General features: G+C 37.0%; 1 protein-coding gene across 1 annotated transcript; it reads left to right on the top strand.

The window, feature by feature from the left end:
• Positions 1–6,528: 6,528 nt before the first annotated feature.
• On the top strand, positions 6,529–7,065 carry LOC129879234 (uncharacterized). The gene has a single exon (XM_055953514.1). It carries the CDS (start codon positions 6,529–6,531, stop codon positions 7,063–7,065), a length of 537 nt encoding a protein of 178 aa, XP_055809489.1.
• The last annotated feature ends 12,389 nt before the right edge of the window (positions 7,066–19,454 follow it).

Here is a 19,454-nt window from a genome sequence, read left to right as displayed (position 1 = left end):
AGTTTCTGTGATCTAGGAGTGAGGTGCTTGCTGTATATATTGTATAGCTATTTGCTTGAGTTGTTTGAATGCTGGTGATGGCATGCATTGCATTGGATGCTCATTCACATATGTTTTGTGGTACAATTTCGGTGCATGCATTGGTTTTACCATTATTTTTCAAGTAAGCAGGGTTGTTGCCCTTTTTTCGTACTGAATTTACCTTTTAATGGGAGTCATATCATCTGGATCATTTTGATAAACTGATTTTTGATATTTATGAAGCATTGAAAACGTACTCCTTTTCTACTTGGAACTATTAGAGGCATCTAGGATGTACTCACCTTTTACTTGACCGGTCGAAGAGAATTCGACCTTTTTCATGCTATTGGTTTGTATTGATGATCTCTAGTCATACTAAAAGAGTGGAAAGTCCTAGTTCGAGACCAAACAGGTATATATGGACACTTTTGAGTTCCCTATGGATTCCTCTATCCTTGTGACCCATTGAAACAGGAAGAGAGAAGTGCACATGGATCCTACCTCACTGGCTAGGACTGAAGGGTAGGTATATATATCTTGGTACTTTGGCACTATGGCACTACTGATTTTATTACATTACTCTCATTCATATGCATTGCCTATTAGCAGAATAGTTGGTTGTGGTGTGTATCTATTGGTCTTATGGGGGCGCCGTATGGGTTTAGTTTGTGGATTTATACCTTTTGGGCACATAGGGGCTTGGTAAGGTCTTGGTTGACTGCTTGCTTACTTGTGGCAGTATGAAGGGTGGTTCTTTTGTTTGAAGATATGTATTGCCCTTGTTCCTTGCTATTTGACTTGTTTATGCAGGGTTTGTTTTAGAATAGCCCCTTAGCCTTTATGTGTTGTTTGTGGTTATTTCTACTGGTATGACTTTGGCTAGTTGTCTCCCTTAGTAGAGCTTTGTCGTGTTTAGGTTGATGGGCTAGCAAATCCAAGTTCGTTCTTTACTTCTTTTAATTTACCTGCTTCCTTTACTCTCTTTCAATGCTTCTAGGTTGTTTCTTATTATGAGTTTCCAGCTGTTTCTTTATTACTTGTGATATATGCTTCTGTCGTACGTACCTATTATGCTTATTTTATCTTTGGAGCTCAGTTGGCCTAGGAATACTGAATGCTACTTTTTGATACTCATACTACACTTCTGCACCCTACAGATCATAGTACGAGTTCTAGTTGCTGATTTGGATCTTGTGCGGTGCAGCTCTTGGGATTCGAAGATAGGGTTGAGCTCCTGACGTTCGGAGTTCCCTATCTCCCTATGTATTGGATAGGGCTAGTCTTTATTTTATTTTTAGAGACAGTCTGTACTTATATCTTGTTTTGTAAAAGCTTGTGCTCTTGTTTTGACTAGAAGCTCAACTACCGACTGATTCCAGGTCTTGAGGTTTTATTTTTTGTGTTGATTTGATTCCCTCTCTTTCCTATTTGGTTATTATTGTTGCTATCTTCTGTATCTTTTGCTTCCGTGTGGTAGCCCGTTGTCTTTGGCTTCGGACTGTAGGTTAGGCTTACCTACTGGTGGGATATAATGGGTGTCATCATGACTTGAGAAATTGGATCGTGAAAATTGGTTTGGGGTTTGGATTTAAGATTTAACTCAGGGTTATTTAGGCCATTTGAGATTTTTTTATGTGATTATTTTAGATCGAGAACAAGCTAAAGTTTCACAAATTGATTCAAAAGTTCATGATCAAACTTCTACAGCAACTACTTGGCGTTCAGCTAGGCTAGGCTTGGCTTAACTAAGTAATTAGACCTATTTTTTAATTACATAATATATGTATATTGATGGGAGATTTCATACTTAGGACTTTGGCCTGGCATGGAGTCTGAATGGCTAGAATATGTTGATTATTGATGTTTAGTGTGGTAAAGTACTTGATTGGTAATATTTTCCTTATGATTGTTTTTGCTGTGGGTTTATTTTGAGGTTCTTAGTCTTTGGGAAATCGGATTGAGGTGGTTTCTTGACGCTGGTAAGGATTAACTGTAAGGCATTGCTGGATTCTAACGATTTCTGGGGTTGGTATAATGGAAGGAAATTCATAGGAGCAAATGTGTGCTCTTAATAAGATTCAACATCGAGATTTATGTATATCCGTGTACATGTTATCTGTTCATTAGTATTGCTTGTATAATACATGTTTAAGAAATATGAGAATGAATGTACAATGATATCTTATTGTCAATCTAATGCAATGAACTTATCTTAATTATTTTTGGTCTTATAAGTGTGGTTGTATTCATTGTGGTTGGGATTGTGTGATATATGTGATTATCGATTGGCATGGATACCAAGCCTAGTACAAATTATCGATTGACTTGGGTACCACACCTGATACATGTTCTATTGGTTGGCTCAGGTACCACGCTTGGTGTATGTTCAATTATGATTGGCTCGGATACCACTTTTGGTACATGTTTGATGGTTTTTCTATGTGTTGGTTCCATGAGTGAACCAAATTTATTCATTGTGATGTATTTATCATGTTGGTCCATGAGTGGCCGGATTGTTTTCTTTAAATGCAGGGATGGTTCTTGTATAGATCGAGATTGAATGTTAAGCACCATAGACTATGTCTTCGGAATCCTTGGGTGACCCGGGTTCTTTGAAAGGTGTGTCAAATTATGTATGAATTATTGTTGAGGTTTTGAGCAGGTTCCATGTGGTTAAGTCAGGTTGTTGACTAAGAGTTTGCTTATATTCACTAAAATTGTTTATTTTTAATTTATCATTCTTATGCTATTGAATTAATTAATTTTTGGACATGTGTGTTTCACATATAGCCACTTCACATTGAACAATCAAGACCTAATCACTGAACTTATCAAATTAACTTCTCATTGATGTATTCTTTTGTAGTAAATTTAGTTTGAAGTCAACAAACAAGTAGTTAGTATTTCTTCTTTTTTTTTGTCAATGAGACCTTTGCCTAATAATTGCTATTTTCTTTGTGTTAATTTACGTGACACACATTTCTTTTTAGTTCATCTCAAAAAGAATATTACATTTCTATAATTAGAAATAACTTAACGTTAAAAATCCATTTTTACTCTTATAAAATGATTTATACCACAAAAATGGTCAAATAATATTTAATTTGGACAAAATAATTCATTTTTTGTTTTTTAAATTTGTGTCAAGTCAAATGATATTCAAAAATTAGAACATAGGGAGAATAAATTGAGGTTCTAATGTTATGGAAGGACAGGTGAAAAGGAGACAAGGGTCTGCCTCTACTCAAGGCGAGGCAAGCGGCGAGGTGTTCCGATTTTTAAAGTGTGGCGTCAATTAATACCAAAAAATTAAAAATTTAATTTTATATATAAATAATCAAAATATCAAGAGCAATAATTAACATATTAGCAAATATTTCAATTCAAAAACTGAAAATAGCTATAGATACTAGAAGTCTAGAGCTTGAATGAGAAAAAAATAACACAAAAGTCAAAACAGTGAGAGAAATAAAGAGGTTTGTAGTAACTCTGAAGCCTGAAGAAGAAGAAGAAGAAGGAAAAAGAAACACAGGGAAGAAGAAATATGAAGAAGCAGAGAAGAAATACGTATTGATTGGACTTTGGTATTGCCAAAAAAGTCTGTCTGGTCGCTGTGAAGTCTAGTCGAGTCGACTGGATGGAGTTGTTGTCGCACTGTAAGAGTGCAACTGTGCAAATTTAAAAAAAAATCCCCAAATTACCTTTTAACTTAAATTGGTCGACTTTTTTTTTAAAAGAAAAAGAAAATACAAAAGGTGATGCCTTTCTCACCTTTGTCGCCTCTTGCCATTGTCTCCATGGTGTCACATTTTGAATATGGCCTTGCCACAAAGTTAATAAGCGATGAAGGGCCGCCTCACCTCTCGCCATTGGCGATGAGGCGATCGCCTGTTACAACACTAGATCCACATGCATTTCAAACATGACATCTTTGGACTTTGTATTTATTATTATCCTGCTTTGAGTGTCCTTTATTCCTTATGCTAATATCATCTAATTGTTCAGACTTTGGAGTGTGTCTGTTATGAAGAATTTTAAAAATAAGTAGTTTTTTTAATTTTTTTTGTTTGATAGATAAGTAAAAATTATTATTCAAAAAGTATTTATATATAATTTAGACAAATATTATGGGAGGTGGGGGTGAGGACTAAGGAGGTAGGGGTGTAGGGTGGTGGGGATGAGGTCTATAAGGGATGGGGTGAAGATGAGGTATGTTGGAGGGTGAGTAAGACACAATTAATGTGAAATGTCATTAGAAAACTTGTTTTATCTATTTTCATTAAGAAAGTCATTTTCTTTATTTTTAAAAAGTTTATTTGTCGCACCAAACACACCCTTTATAGACATAATATATAGTAACATATCACTATCTCATTTTTTCAAGAATATAGAGGGAAAAAATCAAAACAACTTCATATACATTATTTAATAATGTATATCACATTATACATAATTTAACATATTTTGCATATATACAACGATCTAAACTCTGATTTTTCATTGGTGGGAAGAAAGAGAACACAATAATTCCCTTTGATGAATGAAAGTACATCATGTTAAAAAAAAGGTGAGTACAAGTGTAGCTCAATTATTGAGATATTAGAATTGTAAAAGTTTAGAATTGATAGCTCATTAGTTTGAGATATTAGAATTGTAATATCATGTTGTTATCAATGAAGAATGTAGCAAAATGAATAGGATTTCTCCCCTTTAAATTTAAAATTTTGAATTTGAATTACATTTAAATTAATTAGACTAGAAAACTCCCACTATTTGATATTGCCGATTTTCCCCATCCCATGTTATATAATTATGTCAAAAAAAATAAAAAAATATCATTAGTTTAAAGATGTTTTTTAAAAGAAAAGTTAATAGTGGAAGGGATAAATTAGACATTTTATTAAGTCAATTAAGAAAGGGAAAATGTCATGATTTACCCTAAAACTTTATAATTTGAAATTAATATACCCTCCATTTATAAAGTGACTTATATATGCATCTGCCATTATATAAATGGCTCATATATACTTTTTTCCTGAACATATTAATATTTAATAAATTAGAAATTTATTTTTTAACTTTTAATTTAAAAAATGTCATGTGGATTTTGAAATAGCACCCACCCAATAATTTTTCACCGTATTCACCCAATCCAATTGAAAACAGAAAAATCCACCCACTCAAATCGGCACCCACCAATATGCATAGCTTCTCAGGTAGAGTAATTTATCATGGTTGGTGGGTGCCGATATGAGTGGGTAGGGTTTTTTTGTTTTCAATTGGGTCGGGTGGGTATGGTGAAAAATTAGTGGGTTGCTTTATTGTTACAAGCCATATGGCATTTTCATAATTAAAAATTAAAAAAATAAATTTCTAATTTTATCAAATATTAATCTCTTAAGTAAAAGGGCATATATGAGTCATTTATATACGACAGAGGCATATATGAGCGAGTTTTTAAACGAAAAATATATCAACTCGAAATCATAAAGTTCAGGAGTAAATCATGAAGAACACTATTTTTCAAAGTGTTTGATTTTTAAAGTAAGATCAGAGAATCTATATAATTTTCATCCTATTGCTCCCCACCACCCCATCCTTCCCTTACTTCAAATTCTAATTTTCAGTCTATGAGTTGTTGTAATCCCTATTTACTAACCACAAAATCTTTTCCAAATTTGAAACAAACCCTCTCCCCTTTCTCTCTCTTTATTTTTATTCCCTTTTTATCATATTCTTTCCAATAAAATTCACATTCTCTCATCGTCTTCTTCTTCTTCGTCTTCCTTCTCCTTACATAAAAGAGAAAAAAAGAAGAAGAAATCCTTAATTCTGGAGAAACAAGAAACGTTTTCTTCCATTTACATATAATTTCTTACCATTCACATAGGTAATTAATTTCCTTCTCTCCGAAACATTCTCTTATTTTCATTTTCCAACCCGTAATTTTATTTTTGTAATTTAAAAAAGAATTCAGGTTGACGATCAAAATATTCACATTTCCTAATTCCTCTCTTATTTTCAGTTTTTTTTTCATTTATTTTATATCTCTTCTTTTGGTCTCAAGCTCGAATAAATAAGAGTAATTCTACAAAAACAAATAATCTAGATGCAAAGATTTTTATTGTCAACTCTTATTAATTTAGGTTTGAGGTATTATATGTAATTTCTCTGTCTCAATTTAGCGGTATTTTTTGCCTTTTGAGAATCATAAGATAAATTAAATTAGACTACCTCAATATTTTAAATTCTAAATTTTAATATTCAAACACTGTATGATTTGTGTGTTGTAAATTGCAGTTCTAGCTTCTTATGGTAATATGATAAAAAAGATATGATTTAAAAATATTTATTAAAATTTAGATAATTTGAATGTTGAAAAACGAAAAATATCTCATAAATTGAATCAGGGGTAGCTTTTTTATTCTTACCGACTCTTGCTAAATTTTGATTTCATAGAGAAGGGAATACACAAGCCCTCAAAAAAGAGAAGAAAGAGAACAAAAAATGGATGGTGAAGATAGATCAAAGATGTTGTGGAAGAACTTGAAACGACGACTTAAATTTAGTGGGTTGTCTGCCTGTTGTCGACCCTCTTGGAACACGAGGGTATCTGACCTAACAGTGGAGAGAGAAGACGAGGCCCACTTTTATGGAGAAGAAGAGCCCCATTATTATGGAGATGAAGAAGAGCCCATAATGGAGGCCCATTATGGAGGTCGGCGGGTAAACTTGGCGATGGTGTTAGAAACAGAACGAACGGAGAGCATGACTCCCACAACACAATTCAAGACATTGATGAGATTGTTTGAGGAGACAGACATTAGCGGAGATGACAAGAACAATAACAATAACATGCTGTATAGTAAAAAAGATAGAGAAATTGATATAGTGTGTTGTGTGTGCATGGAAAGGAATAAAGGCGCGGCCTTTATTCCTTGTGGACATACTTATTGTAGGATTTGTTCAAGGGAGCTTTGGTTGACTAGAGGGTTGTGCCCTCTTTGCAACTGTTCTATAGATGATATTCTTTACATCTTCTAATATTAATTATCTTTTCTCTCATTTCTCTTCATTATTTTTCCCTTCATATTATGTTGATTGTCATTTCTTTTCTTAGTTGTCAGAAAGGGTAGTTGAAATACTCCAACCTATCAATTAGTATTACACATATAAAATCAATTATAGACACTAACACAATAAGATTTTTTCTTCATAGATAAATTTGGAATTTGCGATCTCAAATAAAATCAGTTCAGGATTATAGGATCATTTTCTATCAGATAGGAAGGAATGTAGAACAAAATGTACTTTAAAATACTATTTTCATAGATCCTATATTTATCTATATTAAAAATAAATAATATAACGAAGATGATTCATGTTTGTACAAATGGTACTTTGAGTTGTATGTAATGACCTTGAAAGTCATTTTTGGAAATTCTTGCAAAATGACCGTTTTACCCCTCTCTATAGTTGCCCCGAGTCATTTCTGATTAGTATCGAGTGTTGGTTTTGGAAAATTCTATGAAAAAGTTGAGTTTTGGATGTTTTAAGGTTTTAAAAGCCTAAAGTGTTCAAAAGTGGTATTTGAGACCAATCGAAGCTACGAGTCTTGGATTGAGATTCCGTAAATTCCTGCAGCTCCAGAATGTGGAATTTGGTCTAGGAGAGTTTACAGAATCAAATTTGGAGTTGTAACAAAGTGTCATTCCCCGGGAGGGTACCCTAGGTGTGGCTGGCACTCGAAAGCCATTTCTGGCCTTCAAGCGAACTACTTGGTCCAGTCACACGTTCGTTCATTCACCTTCTATCAGCGGAAGACTCAATCATAGGAATACTATTCATAAATTAGGGCCGAAGGCCTAACGAATACCCAATCAATAACTAACTAGAATAAACTAGTCAAAACAGACAATTCAACACTTCCACACTCTAGTCTATGAAGCCTCTATCAACAATCCAAGAGGTGCCAATGACAAGTCCATGGCTACCAAAATCAAAATAAGAGAAATAAATCAAAACGATAAAGAAAATCTCGGTATCCTCCAGAAACTGGGAGGACTCATCAACTAGATGGGAGTGGGGAGATCTTCAATGGTACGTCGGTTGATGATCTCTAGTACCTATCTCTGCATCATGAAATGATGCAGGCCAAATGGCGTCAGTACATGGAATGTACGAGCATGTAAAATGGCCGAATGAAACAAACATCCAGGAAGAATCAAATCAACTCGAAATCTCAACTCAAAAGAAAGAACAACTCAATTCAAGTGTCCTAAGTCTAAACAAGAATATGGTTTAGACGGGACCAAACACATACAATTCGACTCAATCCAACTCAGAGTACTATCAAGACCTATATGGGAGTTTCTCTCATCCGACAACCATCACTTATGAGCCAGTGACAGTACAACAAACCGACGTTGTTGTCGCGTCCGCTCATACTTTGCCAGGGTATAAACGAATCAACCAATCATGGATCCAATCCAACCAAGTCCTATAATATCAGGACAATAATTTTGGGGAAGCATCCGACTTTAACGGTTCCATACCCTCATACGTTTGGCGACGTAGTTATTGGATTTGAGTTATTACTTACTCTTACCCAATTCGGTGCTCGATACTCCTCCCAAGACTTAATGCTCATAAAACTCCATCCAATCAATTCAGTCAAATTATATCGACAAGTCTCATTTACAACCTTGTCAACTCATCAACTCTATCACAATCCAACCTCTCCCAATCATATCTTTCAAGAGTAGATTAAATATGCATTTATAACAACATACAAACCTATCCAATCATTCCTCTATTCATTTAACAAATCTTTTGGGGCTCATCACAACTCTAATGTTTTAAATCAACAAGGCAAGATAAGCAACATATTTAAGAAAATTAACACTCTTTATCATACTCAACATAGTTAAGAAAATTAACAATATATGTTCGCCCTATTATATCAATCAACTTATACCAACATGTAGCACATTACTTTCTTGAGTCCACAACATCAACATAATAAAAATTAGGGTAGTAGATGAAAAAGACCATATTTGGACCTAACTCTATCAATAAACTTCATTTTTATGAACAATCAATCTCAAAGAAGATGTAGGGCACATGGGTGGACTCAACCTATGCTTTGAGTAGCCTTACATACCTTGGTGAAGACTTTGAAGAAATCTTGATGTTGGGTCTTCAATGAAAAGCTTGAATCTTGAAGTTCTTGAAGGCAATCCTTGTTGGAGATGGATTTGAAGGAGAAGAGAGGGAATTTCTAGGGATTTTAGAGAGAGAGTGGAACTGAAAAAATGGTCCAAAAACGTCCAAGGCTAGTGTGTATATATAATTTGGGAAATGCCCAATTTGCCCTTTCTTCGAAAATCTAGAAAAATGGGCTAAAACACTTCTGGCGCGATAGTGGCGCATCACGCCACTGCGGCACCAAGTCAAATATAGGCTTAAAACCTGCACATCTGATAGTGGCGCATCGCACCAAGGACCAAACTATTGAGGCTATTTTATGGCGCTATAGTGGCGTGTCGCGCCCTTACAGCGCTAAGCCTAAGTTTTCTAGGTTCTGGGAAATAGGCTTAAAAAACCTGCGTATCTCGTAGTGGTGCGCCACGCCAGGGATAAACTACTGAGGCTTCTTCTTGGCTCGATAGTGGCGCATCGCGCCACTGCGGCGCCAAGCCTAGGTTTCCAGCAGTTACCACCCAGGCCTGAAATTCCTACGGTACTAGTCCGTCTTAGGATAGTTATAACTTTTGACTCTAAACTCCAAAAATTACAATCTTGGCGGCGTTGGAAAGAAGACTCGAAGACCTTTAATTTAATAGGTCATGGGCCATCCAGATCATCATATTTCAAAAGATATGGTCGTTTGAAGTCGACTCTTTATACGAACTCATTCTAAACTTAGCCAAGACGAATTCTTTGGACTTAGCTTGGTCTTAGGGATCCTTTATGACCCTATATTACCTCTAATGCTCTTCAATTACTTAGGAACTCATCCTAACTCATGTATATACTTTACAATAGTCGGGTTCGATCCTACACGTATTCGAAGAAGGGTCCGAATCTTAGTGAAAAATTTTGGGGGGTGTTATACAGAGATTTGAAAATTTAAAGAATTTTAGGCCAAGCTTTGACTTTGGTCAACTTTTGAAGTTTTAATGTTCGGAATGAAATTTCTAAGACTCCTTCAGATTCGTGGGATGGTTTTAGGTCTAGGAGTGGAATTGGTTGAATTTTTAGAGTCCCGAGCTCATTTTGGTATTTTGAAAGACTTAGTTAGTTTTGCTGTGACTTTTCAAATTTTTGGTCAAAAAGACCTTGAATTCAAATTCTGATGGTTTCATTGAGTCTATAACATCGAAATTAGTATGGTGTCATATAAAGTTTGTGTGCTCGAGATTTCGAACGAATTTCGAGGGTTGATTTCAAGACTTTGAGACTTAGAGGACTTTACTATCATCTGGTGCCTGTGATTTAACCCTTTCCGTTTGCGGAGATGGTGACCGCGTTCGTGAAGAGTAAGGCTGATAGTCTCTGTGCTCACGAGCCTTATGCCGCATTCACAAAGTATAGGTTTACTTTCCTTCTCCGTATTTGTGGAGTAACGACCACATTTGCGAAGGGTCTTTATGTCTCCCTCTGCTTTTGCAGAGTAGGTGATCCGCGTTCGCAGACAAAAATAAACCCTTGAATAATGTTTAAACCCCAAGACATGAATTAGACCCCATTTCACCATATTTGGACCTTAGGAAGCTTGGGAGACGCGAATATTCGAGGAATTTTTGAGGAAAATCATCGAGGTAAGTTCCTTTATCATGAATTCATCATTAACCATTGATAATTTCTCATTTCTTAGTTCTAACTGAAGGTTTCAATGTTGGGGAATTAGGGTTTTTCAAGAAACCAAAGTTCTAATATTTTGATGATTGTGAGCTCATTTTAGGTTCAAATTCATTTCCGTTTTCATTAATAGATTCCAAATACTTCATGGATTGTTTTTATAATTTTTTTGGATTTTCTGTTTGTGTTTCGAAATTGGGTTTTTTGGGTCAATTTCAATCCGATTTTCAAAATATGACGATTTGGATCTGTTAGATTCTATTCTCATTGGGATTGCATATTTGAATAGATTATATTTAATCGAAACATCGACGCAAGGGAAAAACTCAGATTTTGGAGTAGTGCGGGGTTAAATTTGAGGCAAGTTAACTTCTAAACCTTTGTTTATGCTTGTACCATCATGTATTCTTTTTTTGTATGTTGGGGAGTAACGGGAAGCAGTTTGGCACTATTTGGCAATTCAATTGAACTTGATAACGAAGAAATGGGGGAGGGGGTAATAAATGGCAAATTTGATGAATTGAAATGAGGTGTTTGATATGACTAGACCTTTGACTTATAGCGGATACTTGAATATATTGTTGTGATATGAGTTGTGAATTATTGTTGATATTATTCTATTATTGTGCTTACATGATCATTTATCATTTGCATTGGTTCCGATATTTTAAGATGAAAATTAATTTGAGGATTATGCCAAAGGAAAATGGTTCCTGCGGATACATGGTCCATGTGTATCCCCCATGTGTTCTAGCCTACTAGTCAGCGAATGTGTATTATTTAGGACAGGCATTCATCAATATGTGTGTTATTGCATTGTACTTCATTGCATCATACATATTTTGCCATTATGAACTGTTTTACTCCTTATATTCCCCTGATCAATATTATTGATTGTTGTGGTTCGACTGAGACTGGAGTTCTACTGTTGTTGAGATATATGTACTTGTGTTGTTAGAACTCTAAGAATGGATTGATTTCTATGCAGGTTGTAGTCTAAGGGGCCGAATGGTATGGCAGGAGTACATATATTTTATTAGCTTAGCTTAGTCTTCGTTGTTCGCTGTTGGGTACCATGTCGATGGTACTCACCCTTGCTATCTACACTTGTGTAGGTCGAGCCCGGACAGTGACCCTGTTCTCTTTTCTTTCATTCGAGGCTTTCAAAGTCTATTCGAGAAGTAGATGTTGATGCCAACCATCTTTCCTGTCCCTCTTTACTTTTACTTTGTTCTATTCGAAAGACAAAGATTGAGACTTGTATTTATTTTAGTATCTTATATTTAGAGGCTTGTACATGTGACAATCAGTCCGTGGGGGATTTTGTAGTTCACTAAGTTTTCGGCTATTGTCTTTTAAATTACCTATTTTAAGCTGTTTCCACATTTATTTTCTACATTTGTTAGGTTTAGGCTGACTTGACCGCTGGGAATAGATAAGTGCCACCACACCTAGATTTGGATTGTGACAAAATGGTATCATAGCCCTAGGTTCAGAGGTCTCATGTGTACAAACCAAGTCTAAGTGAAATCTCAAAGATCAGTACAAAGATATTTGTACTTATATTCGATAGGCTATGAAGACTATTAAGAAGCTTTTGTTATTCATTCTTTCTTATCGTGCAAGGTTGTTATCATTAGTACTGTGTGTTGCATTTTGTTTTGGCAAATATCGAGGACCAGATCTATAACTGTTGGTAGAGGGGAGGCAGTTTCCGAGACTGATGTTGGGACCCCAGCTAGGGGTCAAGGTAGAGGCCGAGCAATAGGCCATGGGCATGGATAGGTCATAGGTATAGGTCGTACCCGAGGAGCGGCACCAGTCCGAGGTCATGCTAGAAATGATGTTCTAGAGGCTCGAGGTGCTGCAGGCACATCACAGGGTTCACAGACTAGAGTTAGAGCATAGACTTTGGAGCAGCGTCAGGCTCCAGTGGTTCAGGGTCTAATAGGTCAGCCACCTACAGGTCCTATGGCTGACGAGGGTAGAGTACATCGAGAGAGAGCTCAGGATGTACTTTTAGTTATGATGACCAATGACAAATAGCATCGATATGAGAGGTTTCAGAAGATGGACCCATCTGAGTTTTAGGGTGGGAAGACTGAGGATGCACATGAGTTTCTCACCATGTATAGGGAGTTATTAGAGATAGTGGGGTTAACTGAGATCTGTGGAGTTCGGTATGCTACACTTCAGTTACGTGGACAAGCTCAAGAGTTGTGAAAGGTGTATTTGAGTTCCAGCCAATGGGGTCACAAAAGGTTATTTGGGATAAGTTTGCTACTGCCTTTTAGGACTATTTTATCCCTTGGAATGTGAGGGAAGAGAGTTGGTTATGGTTCGAGAATTTGAGACATGATATCCTCGCAATTACTTAGTGTAAGAATCGTTTCGACCAGTTGTTGAGATATGCTAGGACCGTTCTTTCTGATGAGATAGAGCGGGTTCGAAAATTTATGCGAGGAATGACTTATTACATTTGTACAATAGTGTTGGGATTCCTTCCAATCCATCATGGGTGCTTTTAATGATCTAGAGTTGATGGAGAGAGAGGAGTTCGGGGACCCCAAGATGGCCCATGCTTTTGGTCAATTTTTAGGTATCTCATCTGGAGGTAAAGGTTATTATAAAAAAGGTGGTTCTTTTCAGCATAGAGCACTAGTCCATGCTTCTATGCCAGCTTCTAAGGGTGGTCATACACTGGATCATATAATGCTAGTCGGGGTTACCAGGGATCACAGTAGTGGCCGACGGGCCGAGGTGGTCAAATGAGTTCCTTTGGTTGAGCACAACAATATTCAGTTCCGAGATCTTTCTATGGTTATGGTGATCCTGGCCATCTAATCCGTTATTACTCACTACATGTTCATATCGGTCCCCAACACATTTATTCTACTCCAGTAACAGCACTAGCGCCTCTGTCCTGGGGTCAAGGCAGAGCTCAGGCAAATAGAGGTAGTTACACTTCAGGTAGGGATGCTTGTGGAGCTATAGTGCTATAGGGAGGAGTTAGTGGTATCGTGCAGGCTAGCGGTGGTAGAGGAGCTCAGTGCTATACTTTTCCATGGAGACCCAAGATTGAGGTTTCTGATGCAGTTATTATAGGTATCACCCTAGTTTTCATCGACCTGTATCTGTGTTATTTGATCCTGGATCTACATTGTCCTATGTGTCTACCTATTTTGCATCTGTTTTTGATTTGACTTATGATCGCATGCCCATGCTAATTCATGTTTTTACACCCGTGAGTGAGCCTTTAGTAGTGGATCGAGTGTATCGATCTTGTCTTGTTTCTTTAGCTAGGTATGATACTTAGGTAGGCATGATTATTTTAGGGATGGTAGACTTTAATGTGATGTTGGGTATGGATTGTCTTTCTCCTTATTATACCATTCTTGATTGATATGCTAAGACTGTGACTTTAGTGATACACATGTTCTGAGGATCGAGTGAAAGGGTACTAGTGGTTTTTATCCTACTAAGGTCATTTCCTATATGCGTTCCAAGAAATTGATTGATAGAGGGTGTATGTCCTATTTAGCTTTTATTCGGGATACTAGTGCTATGTTACCTTTCGTGAAGTCTATTCCCGTTGTTAAGGAATTTGCCGATGTTTTCTCGACTGATCTTCTGGGAGTTCCTATGAATAGGGATATTGAATTTGCTAGTGACTTAGAGTAGGACACTAAGCCCATTTTTATTATACCTTATCGCATGGCTATGGCAGAATTGAAGGAATTAAAAGACCAGTTGCAGGATTTGTTGAGTAAGAGTTTATTTGCCTTTGTGTCACCTTCGGGTGCACCTATTTTGTTTGTGAAGAAGAAGGATGAGTCTATGAGGATGTGAATCGATTATGGGCAGTAGAACAAAATGACAATCAAGAAGTAATATCATCTTATTTGTATTGATGATTTGTTTGATTAGCTTCAAGAAGTGGCCTTGTTTTCTAAGATTGATTGGAGATCTGGGTACTATCAGTTGAATATTAGACTGTCAGATATTCCTAAGATAGCTTTCTAGACTCGTTATGGTAATTATGAGTTTCTAGTTTTGTCTTTTGGGCTAACTAATGCCCCCTCTAACATTTATGGAGTTGAATAGAGTCTTTCGAGCGTATCTACACTCCTTTGTAATTGTGTTCATGATGATATCTTGGTATTTTCCAAGACAAAGGAGGACCATGCTTGTCATTTGAGATTAGCGTTTCAGAAATTGAGAGAGCAAAAGTTATATGCAAAGTTCTCTAAATGTGAGTTTTGGCTTGATTTCGTCGCATTTTTGGGGCACATGGTATCCAAGGAGGGTATTAAGGTGGATCCGACCAAGATTAAGGTAGTTAGAGACTGGACTAGACCTACTTTTCCTATAGAGATCCAGTTTTTTATGGGATTGGCCGGATATTATCGATGTTTTGTGCATGGTTTCTCCACCATAGCGGCTCCTTTGACTAGATTGACTCAGAAGGTTGTGGATTTCCATTGGTCCGATGAGTGTGAGGTGAGCTTTCAAAATCTCAAGACTTTGTTGACTATAAATCTTGTTTTGACCCTACTCAAGGAGGGTTTGGACTTTACTGTATATTATGATTCTTACAGAGTTGGCTAAGGTGGAGTATTGATGCAAAAAGGAAAGGTGGTCACCTATGCTTCTAGACAGTTGAAGGCTCATGAGAGAAACTACCCTACGCACGACTTGGAGTTAGTGGTGGTGATGTTTGTGTTGAAGTTATGGCGTCATTACTTATATGGAGTGCATTGTGAGGTGTTCACCGATCACCGAAGTCTTTAGTACATCTTTAGTCAGAGGGATATAAACTTGAGACAACTTAGATGATTTGAGCTACTGAAGGACTATGACATGACTATCTTATACTACCTGGGGAAGGACAATACAGTGGCTGATTCTTTGAGTCAAAGGCTTATAGTATGGGGAGACTCGCGGCGATTAGTGTTGACAAGAGGCCTTTGGCTAGAGATGTTCAGAGATTAGCCAACAGCTTCATCCAATTAAGGATTTTTGAGGAGAGTGGAGGATTTATTGCTTTCATTGAGCTCGTTCTTCACTCGTTGAGCAAACCCGAGAATGACAGTTTGATGATGAGAAGCTGTGTCTCATTCGAGACATAGTGATGATGGGTGAAGAAAAGGAGGCTAAACTTTATTTAGATGGTGTTTTGAGGATTGAAGGTAAGATTTGTCTGCCTAAGGTGGTTGATTTGATCAAATTAATTCTAGATGAGGCTCATTGTTCCAGATATTCTATTCACCCGAGTGCAGCTAAGATGTATCATGATCTTAGCCTGCATTAGTGGTGGTGTGGAATGAAAAAAGACATAGCGGAGTTTGTGTCCAAGTGTTTGGCCTTCTAACAGGTCAAGTGTGAGCATCAGCAGCCTGGAGGTGTGACTTAGAAAATGCCTATTCCTACTTGGAAGTAGGAGCGGATTACCATGGACTTTATCATGGGTTTAACTCCCACCATGGGTGGTTATAATTCTATATAGGTGGTTGTTAAAAGACTAACCAAGTCTGCCCATTTCATTCTAGTTTGGGTGAGGTACATAATAGAGAATCTAGCTCAGTTGTATATCAGTCAGATCATCCATCTTCATGGTGTTCTGATAGCCATTATTTCAAATCGGGGTTCATTGTTTACTTCACACTTTTAGCAGGCAATACAATATGGTTTGGGTACTAGGCTTGATATTAGTCCAACTTTTCACTCACAGACTGATGGATAGTCCGAGCAGACGATTCAGGTGTTGGAAGATATACTTTGAGCCCGTGTTATTTATTTTAGTACTAGATGGGATCATTATTTGCCCTTAGCGGAGTTTTTCTATAACAATAGTTACACTCAAGTATTCAGATGGGCCCATTCAAGGCGTTCTATAGTAGGCGGTGTCGATCTCCTATTGGGTGGTTTGATTTAGCTGGGATGGACTCTATATACATAGATTTTCTTAGGGATGCTATGGAGCAGGTTCATATGATTCAGGGTAGAATCTTAACAGCCCAAAGTATGCAGAAGAGCCAGAGTAGGCAGAAGAGGTATGTAGAAAAGATAGTTCTACCTTTAGAGTTCATGGAGGGTGACCATGTTTGTCTCCGAGTGTCGCCCATGAAGGGAGTGATGCAGTTCTGGAAGAAGGGCAAGCTTAGCCATCAGTTCATTGGACTTTATGAGATCTTGGGGCGAGTGGGAGAGGTGGCTAACAAATTAGCCTTTCCACCTAGCTTATAAGCTGTGCATCCGGTATTTTATATTTCTATGCTCCAGAAGTATGTTCCAAAAGAGTCTCATGTGATCTCCCTTGGTTCAGTGGAATTGGACCAAATTTGATATTTGAGGAGAAGCTCATAGCCATTCTTGACACGCAGGTCCATATGCTTAGGACCAAGATGATATCTTCAGTGAAGGTCCAGTTGAAGCACCGTATAGTTGGAGAGGCTAGTTGGGAAGCAGAGTGCGATATGCGTGCCCGATATCCACAACTCTTTGAGGCTTCCGGTACTTTCTTTTACTTTATGTTCGAGGACGAACATGGTTTTAAGTGGTGGATGATGTAATGACCTTGAAGGTCATTTTTGGAATTCTTGTAAAATGACCATTTTACCACTCCCTATAATTTCCCCCGAGTTGTTTCTGATTAGTATTGAGTGTTGGTTTTGGGAAATTCTATGAAAAAGTTGAGTTTTGGAAATTTTGAGGATTCAAAAGCTTAAAGTGTTTAAAATTGATATTTGCGACCATTGGGAGGTACGAGTCTCAAAACAGGATTCTGTCAATTCTAATAGCTTTGGAATATAAAATTTGGTCTAGGAGAGTTTACAAAATCAGATTTGGGGTTTTAACAAAGATTTGAGGTCTTAAGTTAGAAATTTGAAGAATTTTAGGTCGAGGTTTGACTTTGGTCAACTTTTGGAGTTTTGATGCTCGGAATAGAATTTTGACGACTCCGTCGAATTTGGGTGATGATTTTAGGTCTAGGAGTGGCATTGGTTGAATTTTTGGAGGTTCCGAGCTCATTTTGGTATTTTGGAAGCCTTAGTTAGTTTAGTTGCGACTTTTTGAGTTTTAGATCGAGGAGACCTCGAATTTGAATTTCGATGGTTCCATTGAGTGTGGAACATCGAAATTAGTATGGTAGCATATAATGGTTGTGTGATCGAGATTTCGAATGAATTCCGAGGGTTGATTTCGGGACTTTGAGACTTAGAAGTCTTTGTTGTCATCTGGTGCCTGGGATTTAACCCTTTGCATTCGTGGAGATGGTGACCGGTTTACCAAAGAAAATGTTGATAGTCTCCGCTTTCGCAGTCCCTAGCCACATTCGCGGATTGTAGGTTTACTTTCCTTCTTCCTGATCATGGAGTAACTACCACGTTCGCGATGTGTCTTTGAGTCTACCTCTGCGTTCACGGAGGGTAATAAACCCCTGAACAACGTTTAAACACCAAGACATGAATTAGACCCTATTTTACATTGGGAAGCTCGGGAGAGGTGAATTTTAAAGGGATTTTTGGGGAAAATCATCGGGATAAGTTCCTTTATTATGAATTCATCATTAACCATTGATAATTTCTCATTTCTTAGTTCGAATTGAGGGTTTCAATGTTGGGGAATTGGGGTGTTTTTCCAAGAAATCAAAGTTTTAATGTTTTGATGATTGTGAGCTCAATTTAGGTCCAAATTCAATTCCGTTTTCACTAATAGATTTCAAATACTTCAAGGATTGTTTTCATGTAAAAGTTTTTGGATTTACTATACCCTTTTGGAATTGGGTTTTTCGGGTCAATTTTGGCTTTATTTTCAAAAATGATAATTTGGGTATCATTAAATTCGTATTCTCATTGGGGTTACATATTTGAATAGATTATATTGAATCGGAATGTCGACGTAAGGGAAAAACGCAGATTTTGGAGTAGTTCGTGGTTAAATTCTAGACAAGTGAACTTCTAAACGTTTGTTTAAGCTTGTAGGATCATGTATTCTTGTTTTGTATGTTAGAGAGTAATGGAAAGCGGTTTGGGACTATTTGTCTATTCAATTGTGAAGAAATGGGGTAATAAATAGCAAATTTGATGAATTGAAATGAGATGTTCGATATGACTAGACCTTTGACTTACGTCGGATACTTGAATATATTATTGTGATACAAGTTGTGACTTCTTATTGATATCATTCCATTATTGTGATTTACATGCTCATTGCTTATTTTCGTTGGGTCCGATATTTTGAGATGGAAATTGATTTGAGGATTATGCTAAAGGAAAATGGTTTCAGCGATATGTCGAAGGGAAATTGTTCGGACGATGCCAATGGGAAATGGTTCTGGCTATTGATGATTATGTCGAAGGAAAATGATTTCAGCGGATACATGGTCCATGTGTGCCCCCCATGGGTTCCGTCCTGCTAGTCAGCAAATGTGTATCATTTAGGACAAACATGCATCACTATACGTGTCATTGCATTACACTTCATTGCTTCATACATATTATGCCATTGTGGACTGTTTTACACCTGATATTCCCTTGATCTATATTATTGACTGTTGTGATTCGACT

Source organism: Solanum dulcamara, chromosome 2 (assembly GCF_947179165.1).
Source record: "Solanum dulcamara chromosome 2, daSolDulc1.2, whole genome shotgun sequence".
In the NCBI taxonomy this organism is placed as follows: domain Eukaryota; kingdom Viridiplantae; phylum Streptophyta; class Magnoliopsida; order Solanales; family Solanaceae; genus Solanum; species Solanum dulcamara.
The sequence above is the reverse complement of the archived record's forward strand: the minus strand, read 5'-3'. Positions and strand labels throughout refer to the sequence as shown.